The 25,189-nt window shown below is 50.9% G+C and overlaps 1 protein-coding gene across 1 annotated transcript in view; it reads left to right on the top strand.

The window, feature by feature from the left end:
- Positions 1-25,189, top strand: part of epx (eosinophil peroxidase) — a 158,668-nt gene that overhangs the window by 59,429 nt on the left and 74,050 nt on the right. Inside the window, exon 2 of the mRNA XM_070898665.1 lies at positions 19,214-19,304. Coding sequence (XP_070754766.1) covers positions 19,214-19,304 — 91 coding nt within the window. The remainder of the gene's footprint in view (positions 1-19,213; positions 19,305-25,189) is intronic.

Here is a 25,189-nt window from a genome sequence, read left to right as displayed (position 1 = left end):
AGGTTACAGAGATAGAGAGGGGTGTGGGTGCTGGAAGAGGTACAGAGATATGAGGGGTGTAGGGGTTGGAGGAGTTACAGAGATATGAGGGGTGTAGGGGCTGGAGGAGGTTACAGAGATATGAGGGGTGTAGAGACTGGAGGAGGTTACAGAGATAGGGAGGGGTGTAGGGCTGGAGGGGTTACAGAGATCGGAAGGGGTATAGGGGCCGGAGGAGGTTACAGAGATAGGGAGGTGTGTAGGGCTGGAGGAGGTTACAGAGATAGGGAGGGGTGTAGGGCTGGAGGAGGTTAAAGAGATGGGAGGGGTGTAGGGGCTCGAGGAGGTTACAGAGATATGAGGGGTGTAGGGGCTGGAGGAGGTTACAGAGATAGGGGTGTGTAGGGGCTGTAGGAGCTTACAGAGATAGAGAGGGGTGTGGGTGCTGGAGGAGGTACAGAGATATGAGGGGTGTCTGGGCTGGAGGAGGTTACAGAGATAGGGAGGGGTGTAGGGCTGGAGGAGGTTACAGAGATAGGGAGGGGTGTAGGGCTGGAGGAGGTTAAAGAGATAGGGAGGGGTGTTGGGCTGGAGGAAGTTATAGAGAGAGGGAGAGGTGTAGGGCTGGTGGAGGTTATACAGATAGAGGTACGTAGGGGCCAGAGGAGGTTACAGAGATAGGGAGGGGTGTAGGGCTGGAGGAGGTTACAGAGATATGAGGGGTGTAGGGGCTGGAAGAGGTTACAGAGATATGAGGGGTGTAGGGCTGAAGGAGGTTACAGGGATAGGGACTGGAGAGGGTTACAGAAATAGGGAGTGTTATAGGAGCTGGAGGAGGTTACAGAGATAGGGAGGGGTGTAGGGACTGGAGAGGGTTAAAGAAATAGGGAGTATTGTAGGAGCTGGAGGAGGTTACAGAGATAAGGAGGGGTGTAGGGCTGGAGGAGGTTACAGAGATAGGGAGGGGTGTAGGGCTGGAGGAGGTTAAAGAGATAGGGAGGGGTGTTGGGCTGGTGGAAGTTATAGAGATATAGGGGTGTAGGGACTAGAGGAGGTTACAGAGATAGGGAGGGTGTAGAGGCTGGAGGAGGTTCCAGAGATAGAGAGGGGTGTGGGTGCTAGAGGAGGTACAGAGATATGAGGGGTGTAGGGGCTGGAGGAGTTACAGAGATAGGGAGGGTGTAGAGGCTGGAGGGGTTACAGAGATAGAGAGGGGTGTGGGTGCTGGAGGAGGTACAGAGATATGAGGGGTGCAGGGGCTGGAGGAGGTACAGAGATATGAGGGGTGTAGGGGCTGGAGGAGGTTACAGAGATATGAGGGGTGTAGGGGCTGGAGGAGGTTACAGAGATAGGGAGGGGTGTAGTGGCTGGAGGAGCTTACAGAGATAGGGAGGGTGTCGGGGCTGGAGGAGGTTACAGAGATAGGGAGGGGTGTAAGGCTGGAGGGGTTACAGAGATAGGAAGGGGTATAGGGGCTGAAGGAGGTTACAGAGATAGGGAGGTGTGTTGGGCTGGAGGAAGTTATAGAGAGAGGGAGAGGTGTAGGGCTGGAGGAGGTTATACAGATAGAGGTAGGTAGGGGCTAGAGGAGGTTACAGAGATAGGGAGGGGTGTAGGGCTGGAGGAGGTTACAGAGATAGGGAGGGGTGTAGGGCTGGAGGAGTTTACAGAGAAAGGGAGGGATGTAGGGCTGGAGGAGGTTACAGAGATAGAGGGGAGTAGGGGCTCGAGGAGGTTACAGAGATAGGGAGGGATGTATGGCTGGAGGAGGTTACAGAGATAGGGAGGGTTGTAGGGCTGAAGGAGGTTACAGAGATAGGGAGGGGTGTAGGGACTGGAGAGGGTTACAGAAATAGGGAGTGTTGTAGGAGCTGGAGGAGGTTACAGAGATAGGGAGGGGTGTAGGGCTGGAGGAGGTTACAGAGATAGGGAGGGTTGTACGGCTGGAGGAGGTTAAAGAGATAGGGAGGGGTGTTGGGCTGGAGGAAGTTATGGAGAGAGGGAGAGGTGTAGGGCTGGAGGAGATTATACAGATAGAGGTAGGTAGGGGCTAGAGGAGGTTCCAGAGATAGGGAGGGGTGTAGGGCTGGAGGAGGTTACAGAGATAGGGAGGGGTGTAGGGCTGGAGGAGGTTAAAGAGATAGGGATGTGTGTAGGTCTGTAGGAGGTTACAGAGATAGAGTGGGGTGTGGGTGCTGGATGAGGTACAGAGATATGAGGGGTGTAGGGGCTGGAGGAGGTTACAGAGCTTGGGGGGGTGTAGGGGCTGTAGAAGGTTACAGAGATAGAGAGGGGTGTGGGTGCTGGAGGAGGTACAGAGATATGAGGGGTGTAGGGGCTGGAGGAGTTACAGAGATATGAGGGGTGTAGGGGCTGGAGGAGGTTACAGAGATATGAGGGGTGTCGGGGCTGGAGGAGGTTACAGAAATAGGGAGGGGTGTAAGGCTGGAGGGGTTACAGAGATAGGAAGGGGTATAGGGGCTGAAGGAAGTTACAGAGATAGGGAGGGGAGTAGGGCTGGAGGAGGTTATAGAGATTAAGAGGAGTGGGGCTAGAGGAGGTTACAAGAGATAGGGAGGGGTGTAGGGCTGGAGGAGGTTACAGAGAAAGGGAGGGGTGTAGGGCTGGAGGAGGTTACAGAGATAGAGGGGAGTAGGGGCTAGAGGAGGTTACAGAGATAGGGAGGGATGTATGGCTGGAGGATGTGACAGAGATAGGGAGGGTTGTAGGGCTGGAGGAGGTTACAGAGATAGGGAGAGGTGTAGGGTTGGAGGAGGTTACAGAGATAGGGAGGGGTGTAGGGCTAGAGGAGGTTACAGAGATATGAGGGGTGTAGGGGCTGGAGGAGCTTACACGAGATAGGGAGGTGTGTAGGGCTGGAGGAGTTTACAGAGATAGGGAGGACAGGAGGGGCTGGAGGAGGTTACAGATATAGGGAGGAGTGTAGGGCTGGAGGAGGTTATAGAGATTAAGGGGAGTGGGGCTAGAGGAGGTTACAGAGATAGGGAGGGGTGTAGGGTTGGAGGAGGTTACAGAGATAGGGAGGGGTGTAGTGCTGGAGGATGTTACAGAGATATGAGGGGTGTAGGGGCTGGAGGAGCTTACACGAGATAGGGAGGAGTGTAGGGCTGGAGGAGGTTATAGAGATTAAGGGGAGTGGGGCTAGAGGAGGTTACAGAGATAGGGAGGGGTGTAGGGCTGGAGCAGGTTACAGAGAAAGAGAGGGGTGTAGGGCTGGAGGAGGTTACAGAGATATGAGGGGTGTCGGGGCTGGAGGAGGTTACAGAAATAGGGAGGGGTGTAAGGCTGGAGGGGTTACAGAGATAGGAAGGTGTATAGGGGCTGAAGGAGGTTACAGAGATAGGGAGGGGTGTAGGGCTGGAGGAGGTTATAGAGATTAAGGGGAGTAGGGGCTAGAGGAGGTTACAGAGATAGGGAGGGGTGTCGGGCTGGAGTAGGTTACAGAGAAAGGGAGGGGTGTAGGGCTGGAGGAGGTTACAGAGACAGGGAGGGGTGTAGGGTTGGAGGAGGTTACAGAGATAGGGAGGGGTGTAGGGCTGGAGGAGGTTACAGAGATAGGGAGGACTGGAGGGGCTGGAGGATGTTACAGAGATAGGGAGGGGATAGAGTTGGAGGAGGTTACAGAGATAGGGAGGGATGTAGGGCTGGAGGAGGTTACAGAGATAGAGGGGAGTAGGGCTAGAGGAGGTTACAGAGATAGGGGGTTGTAGAGGCTGGAGGAGGTTACAGAGATAGAGAGGGTTGTAGGGCTGGAGGAGGTTACAGAGACAGGGAGGGGTGTAGGGTTGGAGGAGGTTACAGAGATAGGGAGGGGTGTAGGGCTGGAGGAGGTTACAGAGATAGGGAGGACTGGAGGGGCTGGAGGATGTTACAGAGATAGGGAGGGGATAGAGTTGGAGGAGGTTACAGAGATAGGGAGGGATGTAGGGCTGGAGGAGGTTACAGAGATAGAGGGGAGTAGGGCTAGAGGAGGTTACAGAGATAGGGGGTTGTAGAGGCTGGAGGAGGTTACAGAGATAGAGAGGGGTGTGGGTGCTGGAAGAGGTACAGAGATATGAGGGGTGTAGGGGTTGGAGGAGTTACAGAGATATGAGGGGTGTAGGGGCTGGAGGAGGTTATAGAGATATGAGGGGTGTCGGGGCTGGAGGAGGTTACAGAGATAGGGAAGTGTGTAAGGCTGGAGGGTTTACAGAGATCGGAAGGGGTATAGGGGCTGAAGGAGGTTACAGAGATAGGGAGGGGTGTAGGGACTGGAGAGGGTTACAGAAATAGGGAGTGTTGTAGGAGCTGGAGCAGGTTACAGAGATAGGGAGGGGTGTTGGGCTGGAGGAAGTTATAGAGAGAGGGAGAGGTTTAGGGCTGGAGGAGGTTATACAGATAGAAGTAGGTAGGGGCTAGAGGAGGTTACAGAGATAGGGAGGGGTGTCGGGATGGAGGAGGTTACAGAGATATGAGGGGTGTAGGGGCTGGAGGAAGTTGCAGAGATATGAGGGGTGTAGGGACTGGAGGAGGTTACAGGGATAGGAAGGGATATAGGGGATGGAGGAGATTACAGAGATAGGGAGGTGTGTAGGGCTGGAGGAGGTTAAAGAGATGGGAGGGGTGTAGGGACTGGATGAGGTTACAGAGATATGGAGAGTGTAGGGGCTGGAGGAGGTTACAGAGATAGGTGGGGTGTAGGTGCTGTAGGAGGTTACAGAGATAGAGAGGGGTGTGGATGCTGGAGGAGGTACAGAGATATGAGGGGTGTAGGGGCTGGAGGAGTTACAGAGAAAAGAGGGGTGTAGGGGCTGGAGGAGGTTACAGATATGAGGGGTGTCGGGGCTGGAGGAGGTTACAGATATAGGGAGGGGTGTAAGGCTGGAGGGGTTACAGAGATAGGAAGGGGTATAGGGGCTGAAGGAGTTTACAGAGATAGGGAGGGGTGTAGGGACTGGAGAGGGTTACAGAAATAGGGAGTGTTGTAGGAGCTGGAGGAGGTTACAGAGCTAGGGAGGGGTGTAGGGCTGGAGGAGGTTACAGCGATAGGGATGGGTGTAGGGCTGGAGGAGGTTAAAGAGATAGGGAGGGGTGTTGTGCTGGAGAAAGTTATAGAGAGAGGGAGAGGTGTAGAGCTGGAGGAGGTTATACAGATAGAGGTAGGTAGGGGCTAGAGGAGGTTACAGAGATAGGGAGGGGAGTGGGGCTAGAGAAGGTTACAGAGATAGGGGGGGTGTAGGGCTGGAGGAGGTTACAGAAAAAGAGGGGAGTAGGGGCTAGAGGAGGTTACAGAGATAGGGAGGGATGTATGGCTGGAGGAGGTTACAGAGATAGGGAGAGTTCTAGGGCTGAAGGAGGTTACAGAGATAGGGAGGGGTGTAGGGACTGGAGAGGGTTACAGAAATAGGGAGTGTTATAGGAGCTGGAGGAGGTTATACAGATAGAGGTAGGTAGGGGCTAGAGGAGGTTACAGAGATAGGGAGGGGTGTAGGGCTGGAGGAGGTTACAGAGAAAGGGAGGGGTGTAGGGCTGGAGGAGGTTACAGAGAAAGGGAGGGGTGTAGGGCTGGAGGAGGTTGCAGAGATAGAGGGGTGTAGGGGCTAGAGGAGGTTACAGAGATAGGGAGGGGTGCAGGGCTGGAGGAGGTTACAGAGATAGGGAGGGGTGTAGGGGCTGGAGGAGGTTACAGAGATAGGGAGGGCTGTAGGGGCTGGAGGAGGTTACAGAAATAGGGAGTGATGTAGGGGCTGGAGGAGATTACAGAGATATGAGAGAGATAGGGGCTAAAGGAGGTTACAGAGATAGGGAGGGGTGTAGGGGCCGGAGGAGGTTGCAGAGAAGGGGATGGGTGTAGGGGCTGTAGGAGGTTACAGAGATAGGGATGGGATAGAGTTGGAGGAGGTTACAGAGATAGGGATGGATGTAGGGCTTGAGGAGGTTAGAGAGATAGGGAGTGGTGTAGTGTCGGAGGGGGTTACAGAGATAGGGAGGGGTGTAGGGGCTGGAGGAGGTTACAGAGATAGGGAGGGGTGTAGCGCTGGTGGAAGTTACAAAGATACGGAGGGGTGCAGGGCTGGAGGAGGTTACAGAGATAGGGAGGAGTGTAGGGGCTGGAGGAGGTTAGAGAGATAGGGAGGGACGTAGCGCTGGAGGAAGTTACAAAGATAGGGAGGGGAGTAGGGACTGGAGGAGGTTACAGAGATATGAGGGGTGTAGGGGCTGGAGGATGTTACAGAGATAGGGAGGAGTGTAGGGGCTGGAGGAGGTTACAGTGATAGGGAAGGGGTAGGGTTGGAGGAGGTTACAGAGAAAAGTAGGGATGTAGGGCTGGAGGAGGTTGCAAAGGTAGGGAAGGGTGTAGGGGCTGGAGGAGGTTACAGAGATCGGGAGGGTGTAAGAGCTGGAGGAGGGTACATAGATAGGGATTGTTGTGGGGCTGGAGGAGGTTACAGAGATAGGGAGGGGTGTAGGGGCTGTAAGAGGTTACAGAGATAGGGAGGGGTGTAGGGGCTAGAGGAGGTTACAGAAATAGGGAATGATGTAGGGGCTGGAGGAGATTACAGAGATATGAGAGGTATAGGGGCTAAAGGAGGTTACAGAGATAGGGAGGGGTGTAGGGGCCGGAGGAGGTTACAGACATAGGGAGGGATGTAGGGGCTGGAGGAGGTTACAGGGATAGGAAGGGATATAGGGGATGGAGGAGGTTACAGAGATAGAGAGGTGTGTAGGGCTGGAGGAGGTTAAAGAGATAGGGAGGGGTGTAGGGCTGGAGAAGGTTACAGAGATAGGGAGGGGTGTGGGCTGGAGGAAGTTATAGAGACAGGGAGAGGTGTAGGGCTGGAGGAGGTTATACAGATAGAGGTAGGTAGGGGCTAGAGGAGGTTACAGAGATAGGGAGGGGTGTAGGGCTGGAGGAGGTTACAGAGATAGGGAGGGGTGTAGGGCTGGAGGAGGTTATAGAGATAAAGGGGAGTGGGGCTAGAGGAGGTTACAGAGATAGGGAGGGGTGTAGAGCTGGAGGAGGTTACAGAGAAAGGGAGGGTTGTAGGGCTGGAGGAGGTTACAGAGATAGAGGGGAGTAGGGGCTAGAGGAGGTTACAGAGATAGGGAGGGATGTATGGCTGGAGGAGGTTACAGAGATAGGGAGGGTTGTAGGGCTGGAGGAGGTTACAGAGACAGGGAGGGGTGTAGGGTTGGAGGAGGTTACAGAGATAGGGAGGGGTGTAGGGCTGGAGGAGATTACAGAGATATGAGGGGTGTAGGGGCTGGAGGAGCTTACACGAGATAGGGAGGGGTGTTGGGCTGGAGGAGTTTACAGAGATAGGGAGGACTGGAGGGGCTGGAGGAGGTTAAAGAAATAGGGAGGGGATAGAGTTGGAGGAGGTTACAGAGATAGGGAGGGATGTAGGGCTGGAGGAGGTTACAGAGAAAGGGAGGGGTGTAGGGCTGGAGGAGGTTACAGAGATAGAGGGGAGTATGGGCTAGAGGAGGTTACAGAGATAGGGAGGGATGTATGGCTGGAGGAGGTTACAGAGATAGGGAGGGTTGTAGGGCTGGTGGAGGTTACAGAGATAGGGAGGGGTGTAGGGTTGGAGGAGGTTACAGAGAAAGGGAGGGTTGTAGGGCTGGAGGAGGTTACAGAGATAGAGGGGAGTAGGGGCTAGAGGAGGTTACAGAGATAGGGAGTGATGTATGGCAGGAGGAGGTTACAGAGATAGGGAGGGTTGTAGGGCTGGAGGAGGTTACAGAGACAGGGAGGGGTGTAGGGTTGGAGGAGGTTACAGAGATAGGGAGGGGTGTAGGGCTGGAGGAGATTACAGAGATATGAGGGGTGTAGGGGCTGGAGGAGCTTACACGAGATAGGGAGGGGTGTAGGGCTGGAGGAGTTTACAGAGATAGGGAGGACTGGAGGGGCTGGAGGAGGTTAAAGAAATAGGGAGGGGATAGAGTTGGAGGAGGTTACAGAGATAGGGAGGGATGTAGGGCTGGAGGAGGTTACAGAGAAAGGGAGGGGTGTAGGGCTGGAGGAGGTTACAGAGATAGAGGGGAGTTAGGGCTAGAGGAGGTTACAGAGATAGGGAGGGATGTATGGCTGGAGGAGGTTACAGAGATAGGGAGGGTTGTAGGGCTGGTGGAGGTTACAGAGATAGGGAGGGGTGTAGGGTTGGAGGAGGTTACAGAGATAGGAAGGGGTGTAGGGCTGGAGGAGGTTACAGAGATATGAGGGGTGTAGGGGCTGGAGGAGCTTACACGAGATTGGGAGGGGTGTAGGGCTGGAGGAGCTTACACGAGATAGGGAGGGGTGTAGGGCTGGAGGAGTTTACAGAGATAGGGAGGACTGGAGGGGCTGGAGGAGGTTACAGAAATAGGGAGGGGATAGAGTTGGAGGAGGTTACAGAGATAGGGAGGGATGTAGGGCTGGAGGAGGTTACAGAGATAGGGAGGGGTCTAGGGGCTGGAGGAGATTACAGAGATAGAGGGGAGTAGGGGCTAGAGGTGGTTACAGAGATAGGGAGGGTGTAGAGGCTGGAGGGGGTTACAGAGATAGAGAGGGGTGTGGGTGCTGGAGGAGATACAGAGATATGAGGGGTGTAGGGGCTGGAGGAGGTACAGAGATATGAGGGGTGTAGTGGCTGGAGGAGGTTACAGAGATATGAGGGGTGTCGGGGCTGGAGGAGGTTACAGAGATATAGGAGGGGTGGAGGGGCTGGAGGGGGTTACAGAAATAGGGAGTGGTGTAGGAGCTGGAGGAGGTTAAAGAGATATGAGGGGTGTAGGGGCTAGAGGAGGTTACAGAGATGTGAGCGGTGTAGGGGCTGGAGGAGGTTAGAGAGATAGGGAGTGGTGTAGCGCTCGAGGGGGTTACACAGATAGGGAGGGGTGTAAGGGCTGGAGGAGGTTACAGAGATATTGAGGGGTGTCGGGCTGGCGGAGGTTACAGAGATAGGGAGGGGTGTAAGGCTGGAGGAAGTTACAGAGATAGGTCGGGATGTAGCGCTGGAGAAAGTTACAACGATAGGGAGGGGTGCAGGGCTGGAGGAGGTTGCAGAGATAGGGAGGGGTGTAGGGGCTGGAGGAGGTTACAGAGATAGGGAGGGCTGTAGGGGCTAGAGGAGGTTACAGAAATAGGGAGTGATGTAGGGGCTGGAGGAGATTACAGAGATATGAGAGAGATAGGGGCTAAAGGAGGTTACAGAGATAGGGAGGGGTGTAGGGGCCGGAGGAGGTTGCAGAGAAGGGCGGGTTGTAGGGGCTGTAGGAGGTTACAGAGATAGGGAGTGGTGTAGTGTTGGAGGGGGTTACATAGATAGGGAGGGGTGCAGGGCTGGAAGAGGTTACAGAGATAGGGAGGGACGTAGCGCTGGAGGAAGTTACAAAGATAGGGAGGAGTGTAGGGGCTGGAGGAGATTACAGTGATAGGGAAGGGGTAGGGTTGGAGGAGGTTACAGAGATCGGGAGGGTGTAAGGGCTGGAGGAGGTTACAAAGGCAGGGAAGGGTGTAGGGGCTGGAGGAGGTTACAGAGATCGGGAGGGTGTAAGGGCTGGAGGAGGTTACAGAGATAGGGATTGTTGTGGGGCTGGAGAAGATTACAGAGATATGAGAGGTATAGGGGCTAAAGGAGGTTACAGAGATAGGGAGGGGTGTAGGGGCTGGAAGAGGTTACAGAGATATGAGGGGTGTAGGGGCTGGAGAAGGTTACAGAAATATAGGAGGGGTGTAGGGGCTGGAGGGGGTTACAGAAATAGGGAGTGGTGTAGGAGCTGGAGGAGGTTAAAGAGATAGAGAGGTGTGTGGGTGCTGGAGGAGGTACAGAGATATGAGGGGTGTAGGGGCTAGAGGAGGTTACAGAGATGTGAGCGGTGTAGGGGCTGGAGGAGGTTAGAGAGATAGGGAGTGGTGTAGCGCTGGAGGGGGTTACAGAGATAGGGAGGGTTGTAGGGGCTTGAGGAGGTTACAGAGATAGGGAGGGGTGTAGGGCTGGAGGAGGTTACAGAGATACGGAGGGGTGTAAGGCTGGAGGAGGTTACAGAGATAGGGAGGGGTGTAGCGCTTGAGGAAGTTACAAAGATAGGGAGGTGTGCAGGGCTGGAGGATGTTACAGAGATAGGGAGGGGTGTAGGGGCTGGAGGAGGTTACAGAGATAGGGAGGGACGTAGCGCTGGAGAAAGTTACAAAGATAGGGAGGGGAGTAGGGACTGGAGGAGGTTACAGAGATATGAGGGGTGTAGGCGCTGGAGGATGTTACAGAGATAGGGAGGGTGTAGGGGCTGGAGGAGGTTACAGTGATAGGGATTGTTGTGGGGCTGAAGGAGGTTACAGAGATAGGGAGGGGTGTAGCGGCTAGAGGAGGTTACAGAAATAGGGAGTGATGTAGGGGCTGGAGGAGATTACAGAGATATGAGAGGTCTAGGGGCTAAAGGAGGTTACTGAGATAGGGAGGGGTGTAGGGGTCGGAGGAGGTTAGAGACATACGGAGGGATGTAGAGGCTGGAGGAGGTTGCAGAGATGGGGAGGGATGTAGGGGCTAGAGGAGGTTACAGAGATAGGGAGGGGTGTTGGGGCTGGAAGAGGTTACAAAGATATGAGGGGTGTAGGGGCTGGAGGAGATTACAGAGATCGGGAGGGGTGTAGGGGCTGAAGTTGGTTACAGAGATAGGGAAGGGTGTAGCGGCTGGAGGAGGTTACAGAGATAGGGAGGGGTGTAGGGGTTGGAGGAGGTTACAGAGATAGGGAGGGGTGTCGGGGCTGGCGGATGTTGCAGAGATAGGGAGGGGTGTAGGGGCTGGAGCAGGTTACAGAGATAGGGAGGGGTGTAGGGGCTGGAGGAGGTTACAGAGATAGGGAGGGGTGTTGGGGCTGGAGGATGTTACAGAGATAGGGAGGGGTGTAGGGGCAGGAGGAGGTTACGGAGATAGGGAGCGGTATAGGTGCTGGAAAAGGTTACAGAGATAGGGAGGGGTGTAGGGGCTGGAGGAGGTTACAGAGATAGTGAGGGGTGTAAGGGCTGGAGGAGGTTACAGAGATAGGGAGGGGTGTAGGGGCTGGAGCAGGTTACAGAGATAGGGAGGGGTGTAGGGGCTGGAGGAGGTTACAGAGATAGGGAGGGGTGTTGGGGCTGGAGGATGTTACAGAGATAGGGAGGGGTGTAGGGGCAGGAGGAGGTTACAGAGATAGGGAGGGGTGTAGGGGCCGGAGGAGGTTACAGACCTAGGGAGGGATGTAGGGGCTGGAGGAGGTTGCAGAGATGGGGAGGGGTGTAAGGGCTAGAGGAGATTACAGAGATAGGGAAGGGTGTAGGGGCTGGAAGAGGTTACAGAGATATGAGGGGCTGGAGGAGGTTACAGAGATATGAGGGGTGTAGGGGCTGGAGAAGGTTACAGTGATATAGGAGGGGTGTAGGGGCTGGAGGGGGTCACAGAAATAGGGAGTGGTGTAGGAGCTGGAGGTGGTTAAAGAGATAGAGAGGTGTGTGGGTGCTGGAGGAGGTACAGAGATATGAGGGGTGTAGGGGCTAGAGGAGGTTACAGAGATGTGAGCGGTGTAGGGGCTGGAGGAGGTTAGAGAGATAGTGAGTAGTGTAGCGCTGGAGGGGGTTACAGAGATAGGGAGGGGTGTAGGGGCTGGAGGATGTTACCGAGATAGGGGGGGTGTAGGGGCTGTAGGAGATTACAGAGATAGGGAGGGATGTAGGGGCTGGAGGAGGTTACAGAGATAGGGAGGGGTGTCGGGGCTGGAGGACGTTACAGAGATAGGGAGGGGTGTAGGGGCTGGAGGAGGTTACAGAGATAGGGAGGGGTGTCGGGGCTGGAGGATGTTACAGAGATAGGGAGGGGTGTAGGGGCTGGAGCAGGTTACAGAGATAGGGAGGGGTGTAGGGGCTGGAGGATGTTACCGAGATAGGGTGGGTGTAGGGGCTGTAGGAGATTACAGAGATAGGGAGGGATGTACGGGCTGGAGGGGGTTACAGAGATAGGGAAGGTTGTAGGGGCTGGAGGAGATTACAGTGATAGAGAGGGGTGTAGGGGCTGGAGAGCGTTACAGAGATAGATAAGGGTGTCGGGGCTGGAGGAGATTACAGAGATAGGGAGGGGTGTGGGGGCTGGAGGAGGTTACAGAGATAGAGAGGGGTGTGATGGTGGAGAGATTTAAAACCACTTGGCCAATGGGCTATCTGAGCCAATCATAATTATAAAGTTAAAATACTGGTCAATTCATCCAAGAATTGAGTACTGCACCCATATGCATGGAGATACAGGCAATCTCTTCGATCAGCTAATTCTTTAATTGCTCCGTTAAAACAATTCTACCTCTATTTGCAGTATTGCTGTTTTCAGCCTCTGTGTGGACTGTTCAGCCACCTAAGGAATCATTTTTAGAGTGGAAGCATGTCTTCCTCAATTCCGAGAGACTGCCTATGATTAAGATGATGCATCATAGAAACATAGAAACACAGAAAATATGTGCAGGAGTAGGTCATTCGGCTCTTCGAGCCTGCACCACCATTCAATAAGATCATGGCTGATCATTCACCTCAGTACCCCTTTCCTGCTTTCTCTCCATACCCCTTGATCCCTTGAGCCGTAAGGGCCATATCTAATTCCCTCTTGAATATATCCAACGAACTGGCCTCAACAACTCTCTGTGGTAGAGAATTCCACAGGTTAACAACTCTCTGAGTGAAGAAGTTTCTCCTCATCTCAATCCTAAATGGCTTACCCCTTATCCTTAGACTATGTCCCCTGGTTCTGGACTTCCCCAACATCAGGAACATTCTTCCTGCATCTAACCTGTCCAGTCCCGTCAGAATCTTATATGTTTCTATGAGATCCCCTCTCATCCTTCTAAACTCCAGTGAATATAAGCCGAGTCGATCCAGTCTCTCCTCATCATTGAGCCCAACGATAGCTTTCTTTCCTGTGATATTTCCCATTTTCTTTTCCTAATTCCCAGCCAACACTTTGCACCTACTTACACTGTAATATTCTCCTGACATATAACTGAGCTAATTGTTGGGTTGCCTTGTTCCACATAGTATTATAAACTCTGACAACCTCTGCCCTACTCTCTGAAATAAACCTGGTCGCACTCCAAACATTCTAAATAGACTCATTCAATCTACATGCTTCTTCCAACTTTAAAACTTCTGTAATCTAATCAAAAAAGCCCTCTTTAGTAGTTTAATTTATCAAGATGAAGGAATTCGCTCAGGTAAGCTGGCCTCTCTGTCATTTCTCACCAAAGTTAAAACGACACAAACACATCAGTTCAGATAGTTGCACTGAAGCCGTATCTGATTGCCCTCAAGTGCAGGCTTCCCTCACCTAGCCGAGCCTTCACCCATTCATTCTCCAACTCACCCTAGCCACCAGCGCAGAATCTCATCCATGAAGCATCCCACCTGCTCTCTCGATCACCCCCACCCAGCTTCTCTGCCGATTCTGCTAATCTCATCCTCTACCTGGGCACACTCCCCTGTCCAGGAAGCCGACCGCTTACTTCCACAAGCAATTCCTCGGCTTTTGTCCACCCAACTTTGCCTCATCAGATCCATAGTTGCCGATAGAATAAACCTATCTCTATTCTCTGGCACTGTTCTATCTAGATTGCCATTATCACCCCACCTTCAAAAAGCCCACTCTAAATCCCACCATTCTCTCCAACTACCAACCTAACTCCAACTCTCCTTTTATTCTCCAAGGTCCTGCAACGCACCTTTGCCTTGGAATTTTCCCAACACTCACTTGATCAAGCCTCCCCAGTCAGGCGTCCCGCTGCCTACAGCATTGAAACTGCAGTGGTCAAAGCCACAACCTCCTATGCAACTTATCTTCATTTCAAATCCCTCCGTGACCTCACTATACCCTGTGTTGGCAATCTCCTCCAACCTTATGTGCATGCATGCATCTTCCGCTCCTCTAACATTAGGCTGTCCCTTCTCCCTCACCCCTCCACTGCACCAATGGCAGCTGCTCATTCAGCCACTACTCTCCTGCACGTGGGACTCCTTACCTAGGTCCCTCCAGCTTGTCATCTCCCACTTGTTTTCAAAAACCTCCTCAAAAACATTCTATGAGTGTGCCTTCAGCGTCTGACACGAGCTCTGTCTGTTCCTCTGAGCTTCTGATGCTTTTCCTCCTCAATGTAAAGTGCTTTAGGAGGTCTTCCTATAAAACGGCAGGTTGGTGTTTCTCGGTGAGGCCCCTCTGGAGCAAATTTCAAGTTAGCACTTTGCAAATTACTGTTAAAGAAGAAGAAAGACTTGCATTTATGTACACCTTTCCTGACCACAGGACATCCCAAAGCGCTTTACAGCCAGTGAAGTATTTTTTGAAGTGTAGTCACTGTTGTAATGTCAGAAATGCAGCAGCCAATTTTCGCACAGCAAGCTCCCACAATCAGCAGTGTGATAATGACCGGATAATCTGTTTTCGTGATGTTGATTGAGGGATAAATATTGGCCAGGACACCGGGGAGAACTCCCCTGCTCTTCTTCGAAATAGTGCCATGGGATCTTTTACAGCCACCTGAGAGAACAGACGGGGCCTCGGTTTAACGTCTCAGCCGAAAGACGGTTAATCGAACAGTTTCTAAGATTGCCGTGAAAGCTGATAAATCTATGGTTGGACATATTATTTAATTTGACAAGGGTACGTTAAACTCTTCCAGCTCTGAGCAGCTCCCAAAACTTTAGTCTCCTTAGCTTGCTGATATATGAATCCTACAGTGTGACGTTTGCTGCTGCTTTTCCTATTAAATCATTGAGAAAGTTACATAAGTGAATATCGTAGAGTTTTATATGTACAGCTCAATAATGGAGGGAAGAGATTGTTATGTCTGTAATGCACTTATGAATGACTCCACGAGGCAATGCGTTGTACTCAAACTGTAGTGACCTTGGTCCTTTATTCGTAACTCCAGAGTGAGGCACAAGCATGGTGGGCAGCCTTTTATACTGGGCCCTGCACACCTATGCAGATGACCCTCAGGTCTCCCATCACAGTGCCCTCTGGTGGACAGCCTCTACCACAGGGGCAGGAAACCACGGTCTCCACCAGTTGCACCCTCTAGTGGTGCCAGCATAGTATATACACAGTGTAAACCTTATTGACAGTACATCAGGTAACAAGTCTCCATCTTATGCAACTATACAGTGACTACACAGAGAGTATAGTCTGCATATATAACAGAGATCAAGTCTACAAATCCATTGGTGATAATGTGAAAAGTGTTTTATTTAATTGAAATAATGAATCTTGTTAAAGGGGAACTGAATTGGAATAGCGGTAACCTGTGAGGGACAACTATAGACAGTATTGGGAACAATGGCATAATGGTTACGTTACTGGACTAGTGATCCAGAAGTCTGGACTATTAGTACAATGATCAAATCCCAATCGGCAGCTGGAGAATTTAAATTCAGTTCATTACATAAATCCAGAATAAAAAAGCTAGTATCAGTAATGGTGACCACAAAAAATATCGGGTTATCGTAAATGGTTCACTGATGTCTTTCAGGGAAGGAAATCTGCCGTCCTTACCCGGTCTGGCCTATATGTGACTCCAGACCCACAGCAATGTGGTTGACTCTTAACTGCCCTCTGAAATGTCCCAGCGAGCCACTCAATTGTAAAAAATCGCTACAAGAAACAATGATAAAAATAAAACGGACGGACCACCCGGCATCGACCGCGACACCGGCTACGGACACGACAACGGCAGACCCAGCCAGCTGACCCGACAAAACCCTCCTCACCAACATCTGGGGATGTGCAAAAATTGGGAGAGCTGTCCCACAGACTAGTCAAGCAACAACCTGACATAGTCATACTCACAGAATCATACCTTTCAGCCAATGTCCCAGGCTCCTCCATCAACATCCCTCAAGTCTCATGGCTTCAGGTTAAGCGCGGGCAAGGAAACCTGAATACCACCTTATCTGATGTATCAGTACTCCTTCATGTTGGAAACCACTTGGCAAAAGCACTGAGAATAGCAAGGGCACAGAATGTACTCTGGGTGGGGGACTTCAATGTCCATCACCAAGAATCGCTCGGTAGCACCACTGCTGACCGAGCTGGCCGAGTCCTGAAGGACATAGCTGCCAGACTAGGCCTGCAGCAAGTGGTGAGAGAACCAACACAAGCGAAAAACCTACTTGACCTCGTCCTCACCAATCTACCTGTCGCAGATGCAACTGTCCATGACAGCATTGGGAGCAGTCATTGTGGAGACGAAGTCCAATCTTCACACTGAGGACACCATCCATCGTGTTGTGTGGCACTACCGCTGTGCTAAATGGGATAGATTCAGAACAGATCTAGCAGCTCAAAACTGGCCATCCATGAGGTGCTATGGGCCATCAACAGCAGGAGAATTGTATTCCACCACAATCTGTAACCTCATGGCACGGCATATCCCTCACTCTACCATTAACATCAAGCCAGGGGACCAACCCTGGTTCAATGAGGAATGCAGAAGAGCATGCCAGGAGCAGCACCAGGCGTGCCTAAAAATGAGATGCCAATCTGGGGAAGCTGCAACACAGGACTACATGCATGCTAAATAGCGGAAGCAGCATGCTATAGACAAGCCTAAGTGATTCCACAATCAACCGATCAGATCAAAGCTCTGCAGTCCTGTCACATCCAGTCATGAATGGTGGTGGACAATTAAACAACTAACGGGAGGAGTAGGCTCCATGAATATCCCCATCCTCAATGATGGCGGAGCCCAGCACATGAGTGGAAAAGACAAGGCTGAAGTATTTGCAACCATCTTCAGTCAGAAGTGCCGAGTGGATGATCCATATCGGCCTCCTCCTGAGGTCCCCACCATCACAGAAGCCAGTCTTCAGCCAATTCGATTCACTCCACGTGATATCAAGAAACGGCTGAGCGCACTGGATACAGCAAAGGTTATGGGACCCCAACAACATCCCGGCTGTCGTGCTGAAGATTTGTGCTCCAGAACTAGCTGCACCTCTAGCCAAGCTGTTCCAGTACAGTTATAACACTGGCATCTATCCGACAATGTGGAAAACTGCCCAGGTCTGTCCTGTCCACAAAAAGCAGGACAAATCCAATCCGGCCAATTACCACCCCATCAGTCTACTCTCAATCATCAGCAAATTGATGGAAGGGGTCGTCGACAGTGCTATCAAGTGGCACTTACTCACCAACAACCTGCTCACCGATGCCCAGCTTGGGTTCTGCCAGGACCACTCGGCTCCAGACCTCATTACAGCCTTGGTCCAAACATTGACAAAAGAGCTGAATTCCAGAGGTGAGGTGAGAGTGACTGCCCTTGACATCAAGGCAGCATTTGACCAAGTGTGGTATCAAGGAGCCCTTGTAAAATTGAAGTCAATGGGAATCACGGGGAAACTCTCCACTGGCTGGAGTCATACCTAGCACAAAGGAAGATTGTGGTGGTTGGAGGTCATTCATCACAGCCCCAGGACATCGCTGCAGGAGTTCCTCAGGACAGTGTCCCAGGCCCAACCATCTTCAGCTGCTTCATCAATGACCTTCCCTCCATCATAAGTTCAGAAGTGGGGATGTTTGCTGATGATTGCACAGTGTTCAGTTCCATTCGCAACTCCTCAGATAATGGAGCAGCAAGACCTGGACGACAATCAGGTTGGGGCTGATAATTGACAAGTAACATTCGCGGCCATACAAGTGCCAGGCAACGACTATCTCCAACAAGCGAGAGTCTAACCATCGCCCCTTGACATTAACCATTGCCCAATCCCTCACCATCAACATCCTGGGGGTCACCATTGCACAGCCACAGAAATACTGTGGCAACAAGAGCAGGTCAGAGGCTGGGTATTCTGTAGCGACTCTCACCTCCTGACTCCCCAAAGCCTTTGCATCATCTACAAGGCACAAGTCAGGAGTGTGATGGAATACTCTCCCTTTGCCTGGATGAGTGCAGCTCCAACACTCAAGAAACTCGACACCATCTAGGACAAAGCAGCCCACTTGATTTGCACCCACCTTAAACATTCACTCCCTCCACCACCGGTGTACCGTGGCTGCAGACTGTGCCATCTACAAGATGCACTGCAGCAACTCACCAAGGCTTCTTCTTCGACAGCACCTCCCAAACCCACGACCTCCACCACCTTCTTAGGCAGTCCCTCGTATCGAGGATGACTTGCTTTCACTCTAAAAAGTTCACAGGTGTTACAATGATATCTGAATACCTGATATTCCAGATCCCGAACTACATCCTGAAGGGTGGAAGATGCCTGTGCGTGGATTTTTTTAACGTATGGTGACCGTTGCACACCAGCCACCACACGGGCTTGACAGAGCTAGGTCTTGGTCCAGTGGCAAGGGTTAACCAAGATGACTGGAGACCACCTAGAAGGACAAGGGAAACACCACCATCTCCAAGTTGCCCTCCAAGTCACACACCACCCTGACTTGGAAATATATCGGCCGTTCCTTCATCGTCGCTGGGTCACAATCCTGGAACTCCCTCCCTAACAGCACTGTGGGAGCACCTTCACCACACAGACTGCAGCGGTTCAAGAAGGCGGCTTACCACCACCTTCTCGAGGGGCAATTAGGGATGGCCAATAAATGCCGGCCTTGCCAGCGACGTCCACATCCCAGGAACGAATAAAACAAAAGGTGAATTAGAATGGGAAATTCAACTATCAGGGGCCAAAGATCAAAAACTTGCTCATTAGGGGGATGGGGAGCTGACATTTTGTTCAGTGGGGAGGACTAAAATCCAGCTCACCTGAAATCCTGCTCACTAGGAGGGAGAGGGTGAGGGACACTTTCCTGCTTAATATAGATGTCTGAATGTGGAACTGATGTTCAAGTGGGAGAGTTGAGGGCAGAAATCTTGCTTTCATATCAAAGGTCGCTCATTCTTTGCACAAGCTTGGGATCTGTCACGTAATGTTAGGTCTGACTACAATGAAATCAATTGGTTAAATAACGTTATGCTTACAGTGCCATTTACATGTGCAGTTCTATTGTAATTTTGAGATCCCTTATAACAGGACTTGCCAACAAGTCTTTTAGAGCCAAGATATTACTGTTTGGAATATTACTGTACAAACGGTTCACGGGTTCATAGGGCTATTTTAGCTTTTGTAACCCATTTATTTTAAAGATGCCTCTGTTAATTTATTCAGCGTCATTTCTAGGCTCATATTCAGCCAAATGACAGTGGCACCGTGGAGCTAACTGTTTCTTTTTTCACGTGTAGGTGTTGAACATAGGAACCCTCCAGCTGTTGCTCCTGCTTAGTTACCTGAGCCCCATTTCCACATCGGCAGAGCTGCATCCCACAGTGTCAGGTAAATGTTTCTGTAATCCACGCATTTCGTGTACACACAGTGTTGTGTCTGTAAGCACTCTAATAATGACTCCACGAGGCAAGGTATTGTACTTGAACTGTGGTGACCTTAGTCCATTTATTGCAGCTCCTGAGTGAGGGCACAGCATGGTGAGCTCCCTTTTATACCTGGTTACCTGTTGTATACAGGTGACCCCTAGGTCTCCACCAGTTGCACCCTCTGGTGGTACAAACACAGTGTATACAGTGTGAAGATACATCCAGTAGTCTTATGTAATGTACATTGAGTGTACAGGGACTGTACTTATGTTATACATACACAACACACAGCTTCCCAGTGAGCTAGAAAAGTGACAACTCCTGCCAAGGTCACCAACGGGTCACCAGAACAACTTCTATGGTCCCACCTTCTTTCACTGACAAACCTGAAATGGTTTGTTGCCCAGAGGACTATCTCCACCCTGTGTCAAGTTTCATTCCAAAATGCCAATCCTTCCTCTTGGCAAACATCGCCCTGAAATTCCGAAACATAATATAAGAACATAAGAACTAGGAGCAGGAGTAGGCCATACGGCCCCTCGAGCCTGCTCCGCCATTTAATACGATCATGGCTGATCCGATCATGGACTCAGCTCCACTTCCCTGCCCGTTGGAACCGAATTCAGAACTGCTTCATAACTGATGGAAATCCCAATCTGCGGGAGTGGTGAGGGGGCAGGGGGGTGTATGTTTGAATCTATGTCAATACACAGATTTAGGAATATGTCTGGAGTATTCCTGGGCTCCCCTGGGTGTTCTACCCTTTATAGCAATAGGCCCAGTGGGACCCTTACCTTACACAGACTCCAGCACTGCCAAAACAAAGGTAATCAATCCAAAGGAGAGCCATTAATGCCATGTTACTCTCTGTGGAGCAGTGTAAACATGACGTTTTTTTAGTATATCATCACTCCCAGGCCTCCGGATGCTATCAGGATGATTGGGCATTGCTCCCACTACCATCCACTCCATTGAGCGGGAGCTTCTGTTTCACCTGTACATGTGGGAGGGTCCGCCCTGAGAATGGAAATCACCTTTCTGTACTGGGGCTTTGAGACAGGGTCAGTGTCTTTGGCTTCAGGCAGATAGAAACATAGAAACATAGAAAATAGGTGCAGGAGTAGGCCATTCGGCCCTTCGAGCCTGCACCACCATTCATGGCTGATCATTCACCTCAGTACCCCTTTCCTGCTTTCTCTCCATACCCCTTGATCCCCTTAGCCGTAAGGGCCATAATCTAACTCCCTCTTGAATATATCCAATGAACTGGCATCAACAACTCTCTGCGGTAGGGAATTCCACAGGTTAACAACTCTCTGAGTGAAGAAGTTTCTCCTCGGGAATCAGTCTGGTGAACCTTCGCTGCACTCACTCAATAGCAAGAACATCCTTCCTCAGATTAGGGGACCAAAACTGAACACAATATTCCAGGTGAGGCCTCACCAAGGCCCTCTACAACTGCAGTAAGACCTCCCTGCTCCTATACTCAAATCCCCTAGCTATGAAGGCCAACATACCATTTGCCTTCTTCACCGCCTGCTGTACCTGCATGCCAGCTTTCAATGACTGATGTACCATGACACCCAGGTCTCGTTGCACCTCCCCTTTTCCTAATCTGTCACCATTCAGACAATATTCTGCCTTCGTGTTTTTGCCACCAAAGTGGATAACCTCACATTTATCCACATTATACTGCATCTGCCATGCATTTGCTCACTCACCTAACCTGTCCAAGTCACCCTGCAGCCTTTTAGCGTCCTCCTCACAGCTCACACCCCCTCCCAGTTTAGTGTCATCTGCAAACTTGGAGATATTACACTCAATTCCTTCATCTAAATAATTGATGTATATTGTAAAGAGCTGGGGTCCCAGCACTGAGCCCTGCGGCACTCCACTAGTCACTGCCTGCCATTCTGAAAAGGACCCGTTTATCCCGACTCTCTGCTTCCTGTCTGCCAACCAGTTCTCTATCCACATCAGTACATTACCCCCAATACCATGTGCTTTGATTTTGCACACTAATCTCTTGTGCGGGACCTTGTCAAAAGCCTTTTGAAAGTCCAAATACACCACATTCACTGGTTCTCCCTTGTCCACTCTGCTAGTTACATCCTCCAAAAATTCCAGAAGATGGAGCTTGTGCTCTGCTGCACGTCCTGTGGTGGAGCAGGAAAATCTCAAGCCCCACTTTTTATATCATTGACTACGGATGCCTTCAATACATTTTATATATTTAATACATCTCCTTTTCTGTCCAGTAAACTATATGCTTAACCCATATTCAAATAAGTCATTAAGCTCTCCTTGAGGCTCATTATATATTATTTATGTGTTATCACACCAGTACACTATAGTCTAGATTTTCTGATAGGGGTGCAGCTTAGACTCGAATGGCCAGTGATAGGTCTTAGACAGACTGAAATTAAAGTTTGCAGTTTGCACCCATCATCATATCCTCATCATCACAGGCAGTCCCTCGGAATCGAGGAAGACTTGCTTCCACTCTTAAAATGAGTCCTTAGGTGACTGAACGGTCCAATACGGGAACCACAGTCCCTGTCACAGGTGGGACAGATAGTCGTTGAGGGAAGGGGAGGGTGGGACAGGTTTGTCGCACGCTCCTTCCGCTGCCTGCGCTTGATTTCTGCATGCTCTCGGCGATGAGACTCGAGGTGCTCAGCGCCCTCCCGGATGCACTTCCTCCACTTAGGGCGGTCTTTGGCCAGGGACTCCCAGGTGTCAGTGGGGATGTCGCACTTTATCAGGGAGGCTTTGAGGGTGTCCCTGTAACATTTCCTCTGCCCATCTTGGGCTCGCTTGCCGTGAAGGAGTTCCGAGTAGAGCGCTTGCTTTGGGCATCTTGTGTCGGGCATGTTATAAGATTATAAGGTTAGCTGACTTGCCCAGCTGCAAGTACAAATTTGGGGGCAGTGAGCAGAGTGGGAGTGAAATTTAATGCAAAAGGGACAATTAAAGTGGTGCATTACAATAGGCTGAAGGGGAAATAATCGGCAAAAATATAAAGGGAATGAAAAGCTACGGTGCAGGAACAAGTCTACAGCCCAGTGACAGAGTGACTCAGCACCTGGCTCCCTGTTTGATGGAACTGGAGTTGCACAAGGTGCTTACAACTATTTTTGTTGAAACCATAAAACAAATGCCCCCTCATTAAAGGGGCACTAAAACTGACAAATGAACGAATTAACTTTTTACTGTAAACTTAAATCAAATCAAAATAATGCACTCCAGTCCCTCCGGTGCCCATCTCTCGCAGAAGGCCGCAAGCGTACCGGTGGACACCGCGTGCTCCATCTCCAGGGACAGCCTGGCTCGGATGTAACCGCGGAAGAGAGGCAGGCAGTCGGGCTGAACGACCCCCTCGACCGCCCGCTGCCTGGACCGGCTGATGGCCCCCTTGGCCAGGCCCAGGAGCAGTCCTACGAGGAACAAGGTGCTTACAGACAGAGTGACTCTCACAGCACCATTTCCATAAGTCACATTACAGCACATTTCACGTGGAGGAGCAGGCAGGTCTCAGGCTGCCGCTGATTATTACTATCACTGGGTGTGCCAGTCCAGTGCTGAATATAGCTGCAGGTGCCCTTGCCATAGATGGCATGGCATTTGTCCTGCTCCGTGTTAACTCACGGATGTTATGAATGCATTTCCCATGGGTATTGTCAGGACTTGCAGCTTTGCTTGGTGGAATCCTGGTGGGTGTATCCAATCAGGACATGTCACCCGTTGATTGCTCAGGCAAGTCCCCTTTTTAACAGTGTCACTGAATTAGAATCCAGTAGAGTATTCTTAGAGCAATTATACCATTAATCTATCAAAAACCCTCATAATTTTGAACACTTCTTTTAAATCTCCCCTTAACCTTTTCTGCTCTAAGGAGAACAATCCCAGCTTCTCTAATCTCTCCACAGAACTGAAGTCTCTCAGCCCGTGTACCATTCTGGTAAATCTCCTCCGCACCTTCTCTAAGGCCTTCATATCCTTCCTAAAGTGTGGTGCCCAGAATTGAACACAATACTCCTGCTGGGGTGTAACCAGTGGTTTACAAAAGTTCAGCACAACTTCCTTACTTTTGCATTCTCCGGGGTAAAATTGGGTTCCTTTGCACCTCCCGTTAGCGCCCAAAATGAGTTTGCGCCCGGGCGTGTCACTGTTAACGCCTCCCGCCATATTGGGCGGGAGTTTAGTGGCGGCGCTACAGCGCTGCACCCTGATCTCCTGCGCCCAAAGATCGTGACGTCATCATCGGATGCATCACCCCCATTAGCGCCCCGGCCCCTGAAATTGGCTTTCGCCCCCTGCAGCAGCGCCAGGCGATAACAGCGTCAGGGGAACGCATATCGGGCGGCCGGCCGCTACCGGGGCGAAAACTAAAGGCGAGGTGGTCGAGTGCAGCAAAAAAAACCGGCCTCTTTTTGTTGTCGCCCCTGATGCGGTTTCTTTGTGGGGTCATGGCCACAATCGCTCAGTCCGGCGCTCTGCTGATCACGCGGCACCCCCGCTCCCAGGTGGGTGCCTTTTTCTTTTGCAGAATCAGCAGTGTGGGCCCTTCTCTTCCGGGGCCGGTAACCCAAATTTATCGAGAGGGACGAGATGTCTGTGCCTGCCGTTAAGTCTCACGCCTCCCGACTGTTGCCGTCCCGAAATGGGGCGATACCAAATTTCTCCCCCCTGCCTCTATTTATAAGGCTAAGGATCCCATATGCTTTTTTAACAGCTTTATCAACGTGTCCCTGCCACCTTCAAAGATTTGTGTATGTGAACCCACGGGTATCTCTGTTCCTGCAGCTGCATTACAATCGCATGATTCCGTTTATATCGCTGCTCCTCATTTTTTCTTCCAAAATGCAACACTTCACAGTTCTCTGCATTAAATTTCATCTGCCACGAGTCCGCCCATTTCACCAGTCTGTCTATGTCCTCAAGTTTGCTGCTATCCTCCTCACTGTTTACTAGATTTCCAAGCTTTGTGGTATCAGTAAACTTTGAAATTATGTCCTGTATACTCAAGTCCAGGTCATCAATATATATAAAAAAGTGCAATGATCCTAATAATGACCTCTTGGGGACACTACAATATACTTCCTTCCAGTTGGAAAATATGTTCACCACTACTCTCTGCTTTCTGTTTCTTAACAATTTCGTATCCACACAGTCATTGCCCTTTCAATCCATGGGCTTTAATTTTGTGAACAAGTCTATTATGTGGCAATTTTATCAAATACCTTTAGCAAGTCCATATACACAACATCAACTGCACTATCTTCATCAACCCTCTCTGTTATTTCATCAAAGAACTCAATCAGATTTGTCAGAGACATTTTGTGTTTAACAATCCCATAATGGCTGCCATTTGTTAATGCATGTTTTTCCAAGTGACAATTAAGTTTGTCCTTGAATATGGTTTCGAGAAGTTTCCCTGCTCCCGACGTTAGGCTCACTGCCAGGTAGCTACCTGGTTTATCTCTCCCCCACCCCCCCCCCTTTTTTGAACAGGGCAATCCTCCAGTCCTCTGGCACCACTCCAATATCCAAGGAGGATTAAAGGATTGTGGCCAAAGCCTTCGCTATTTCCACCCGCACTTCTCTCAATAAGCTCGGATGCGTCCCAACTGGACCGGGTGACTTTACAACTTTCAGCACTGCCAACCATTTAAGTACCTTCTTCTTATCTCTTTTTATCCTGTCCAAATTCTCTTCATCCTTCAGTACCTTATGTAAGTAGCCCATTCTTAATGTGTGAGCCTAGACAATGAGTTCCAGCAGCCTATACAACACTGGCAGAGTATCAAAGCAAAGCCTAATGCCTAACGTCTCCATCGGAGGGAG

The sequence above is a fragment of the Pristiophorus japonicus genome, chromosome 14, assembly GCF_044704955.1.
Source record: "Pristiophorus japonicus isolate sPriJap1 chromosome 14, sPriJap1.hap1, whole genome shotgun sequence".
Classification (NCBI taxonomy): Eukaryota; Metazoa; Chordata; class Chondrichthyes; family Pristiophoridae; genus Pristiophorus; species Pristiophorus japonicus.
Note: the sequence above shows the minus strand (reverse complement) of the source record. Positions and strands in the feature narration are given on the sequence as shown.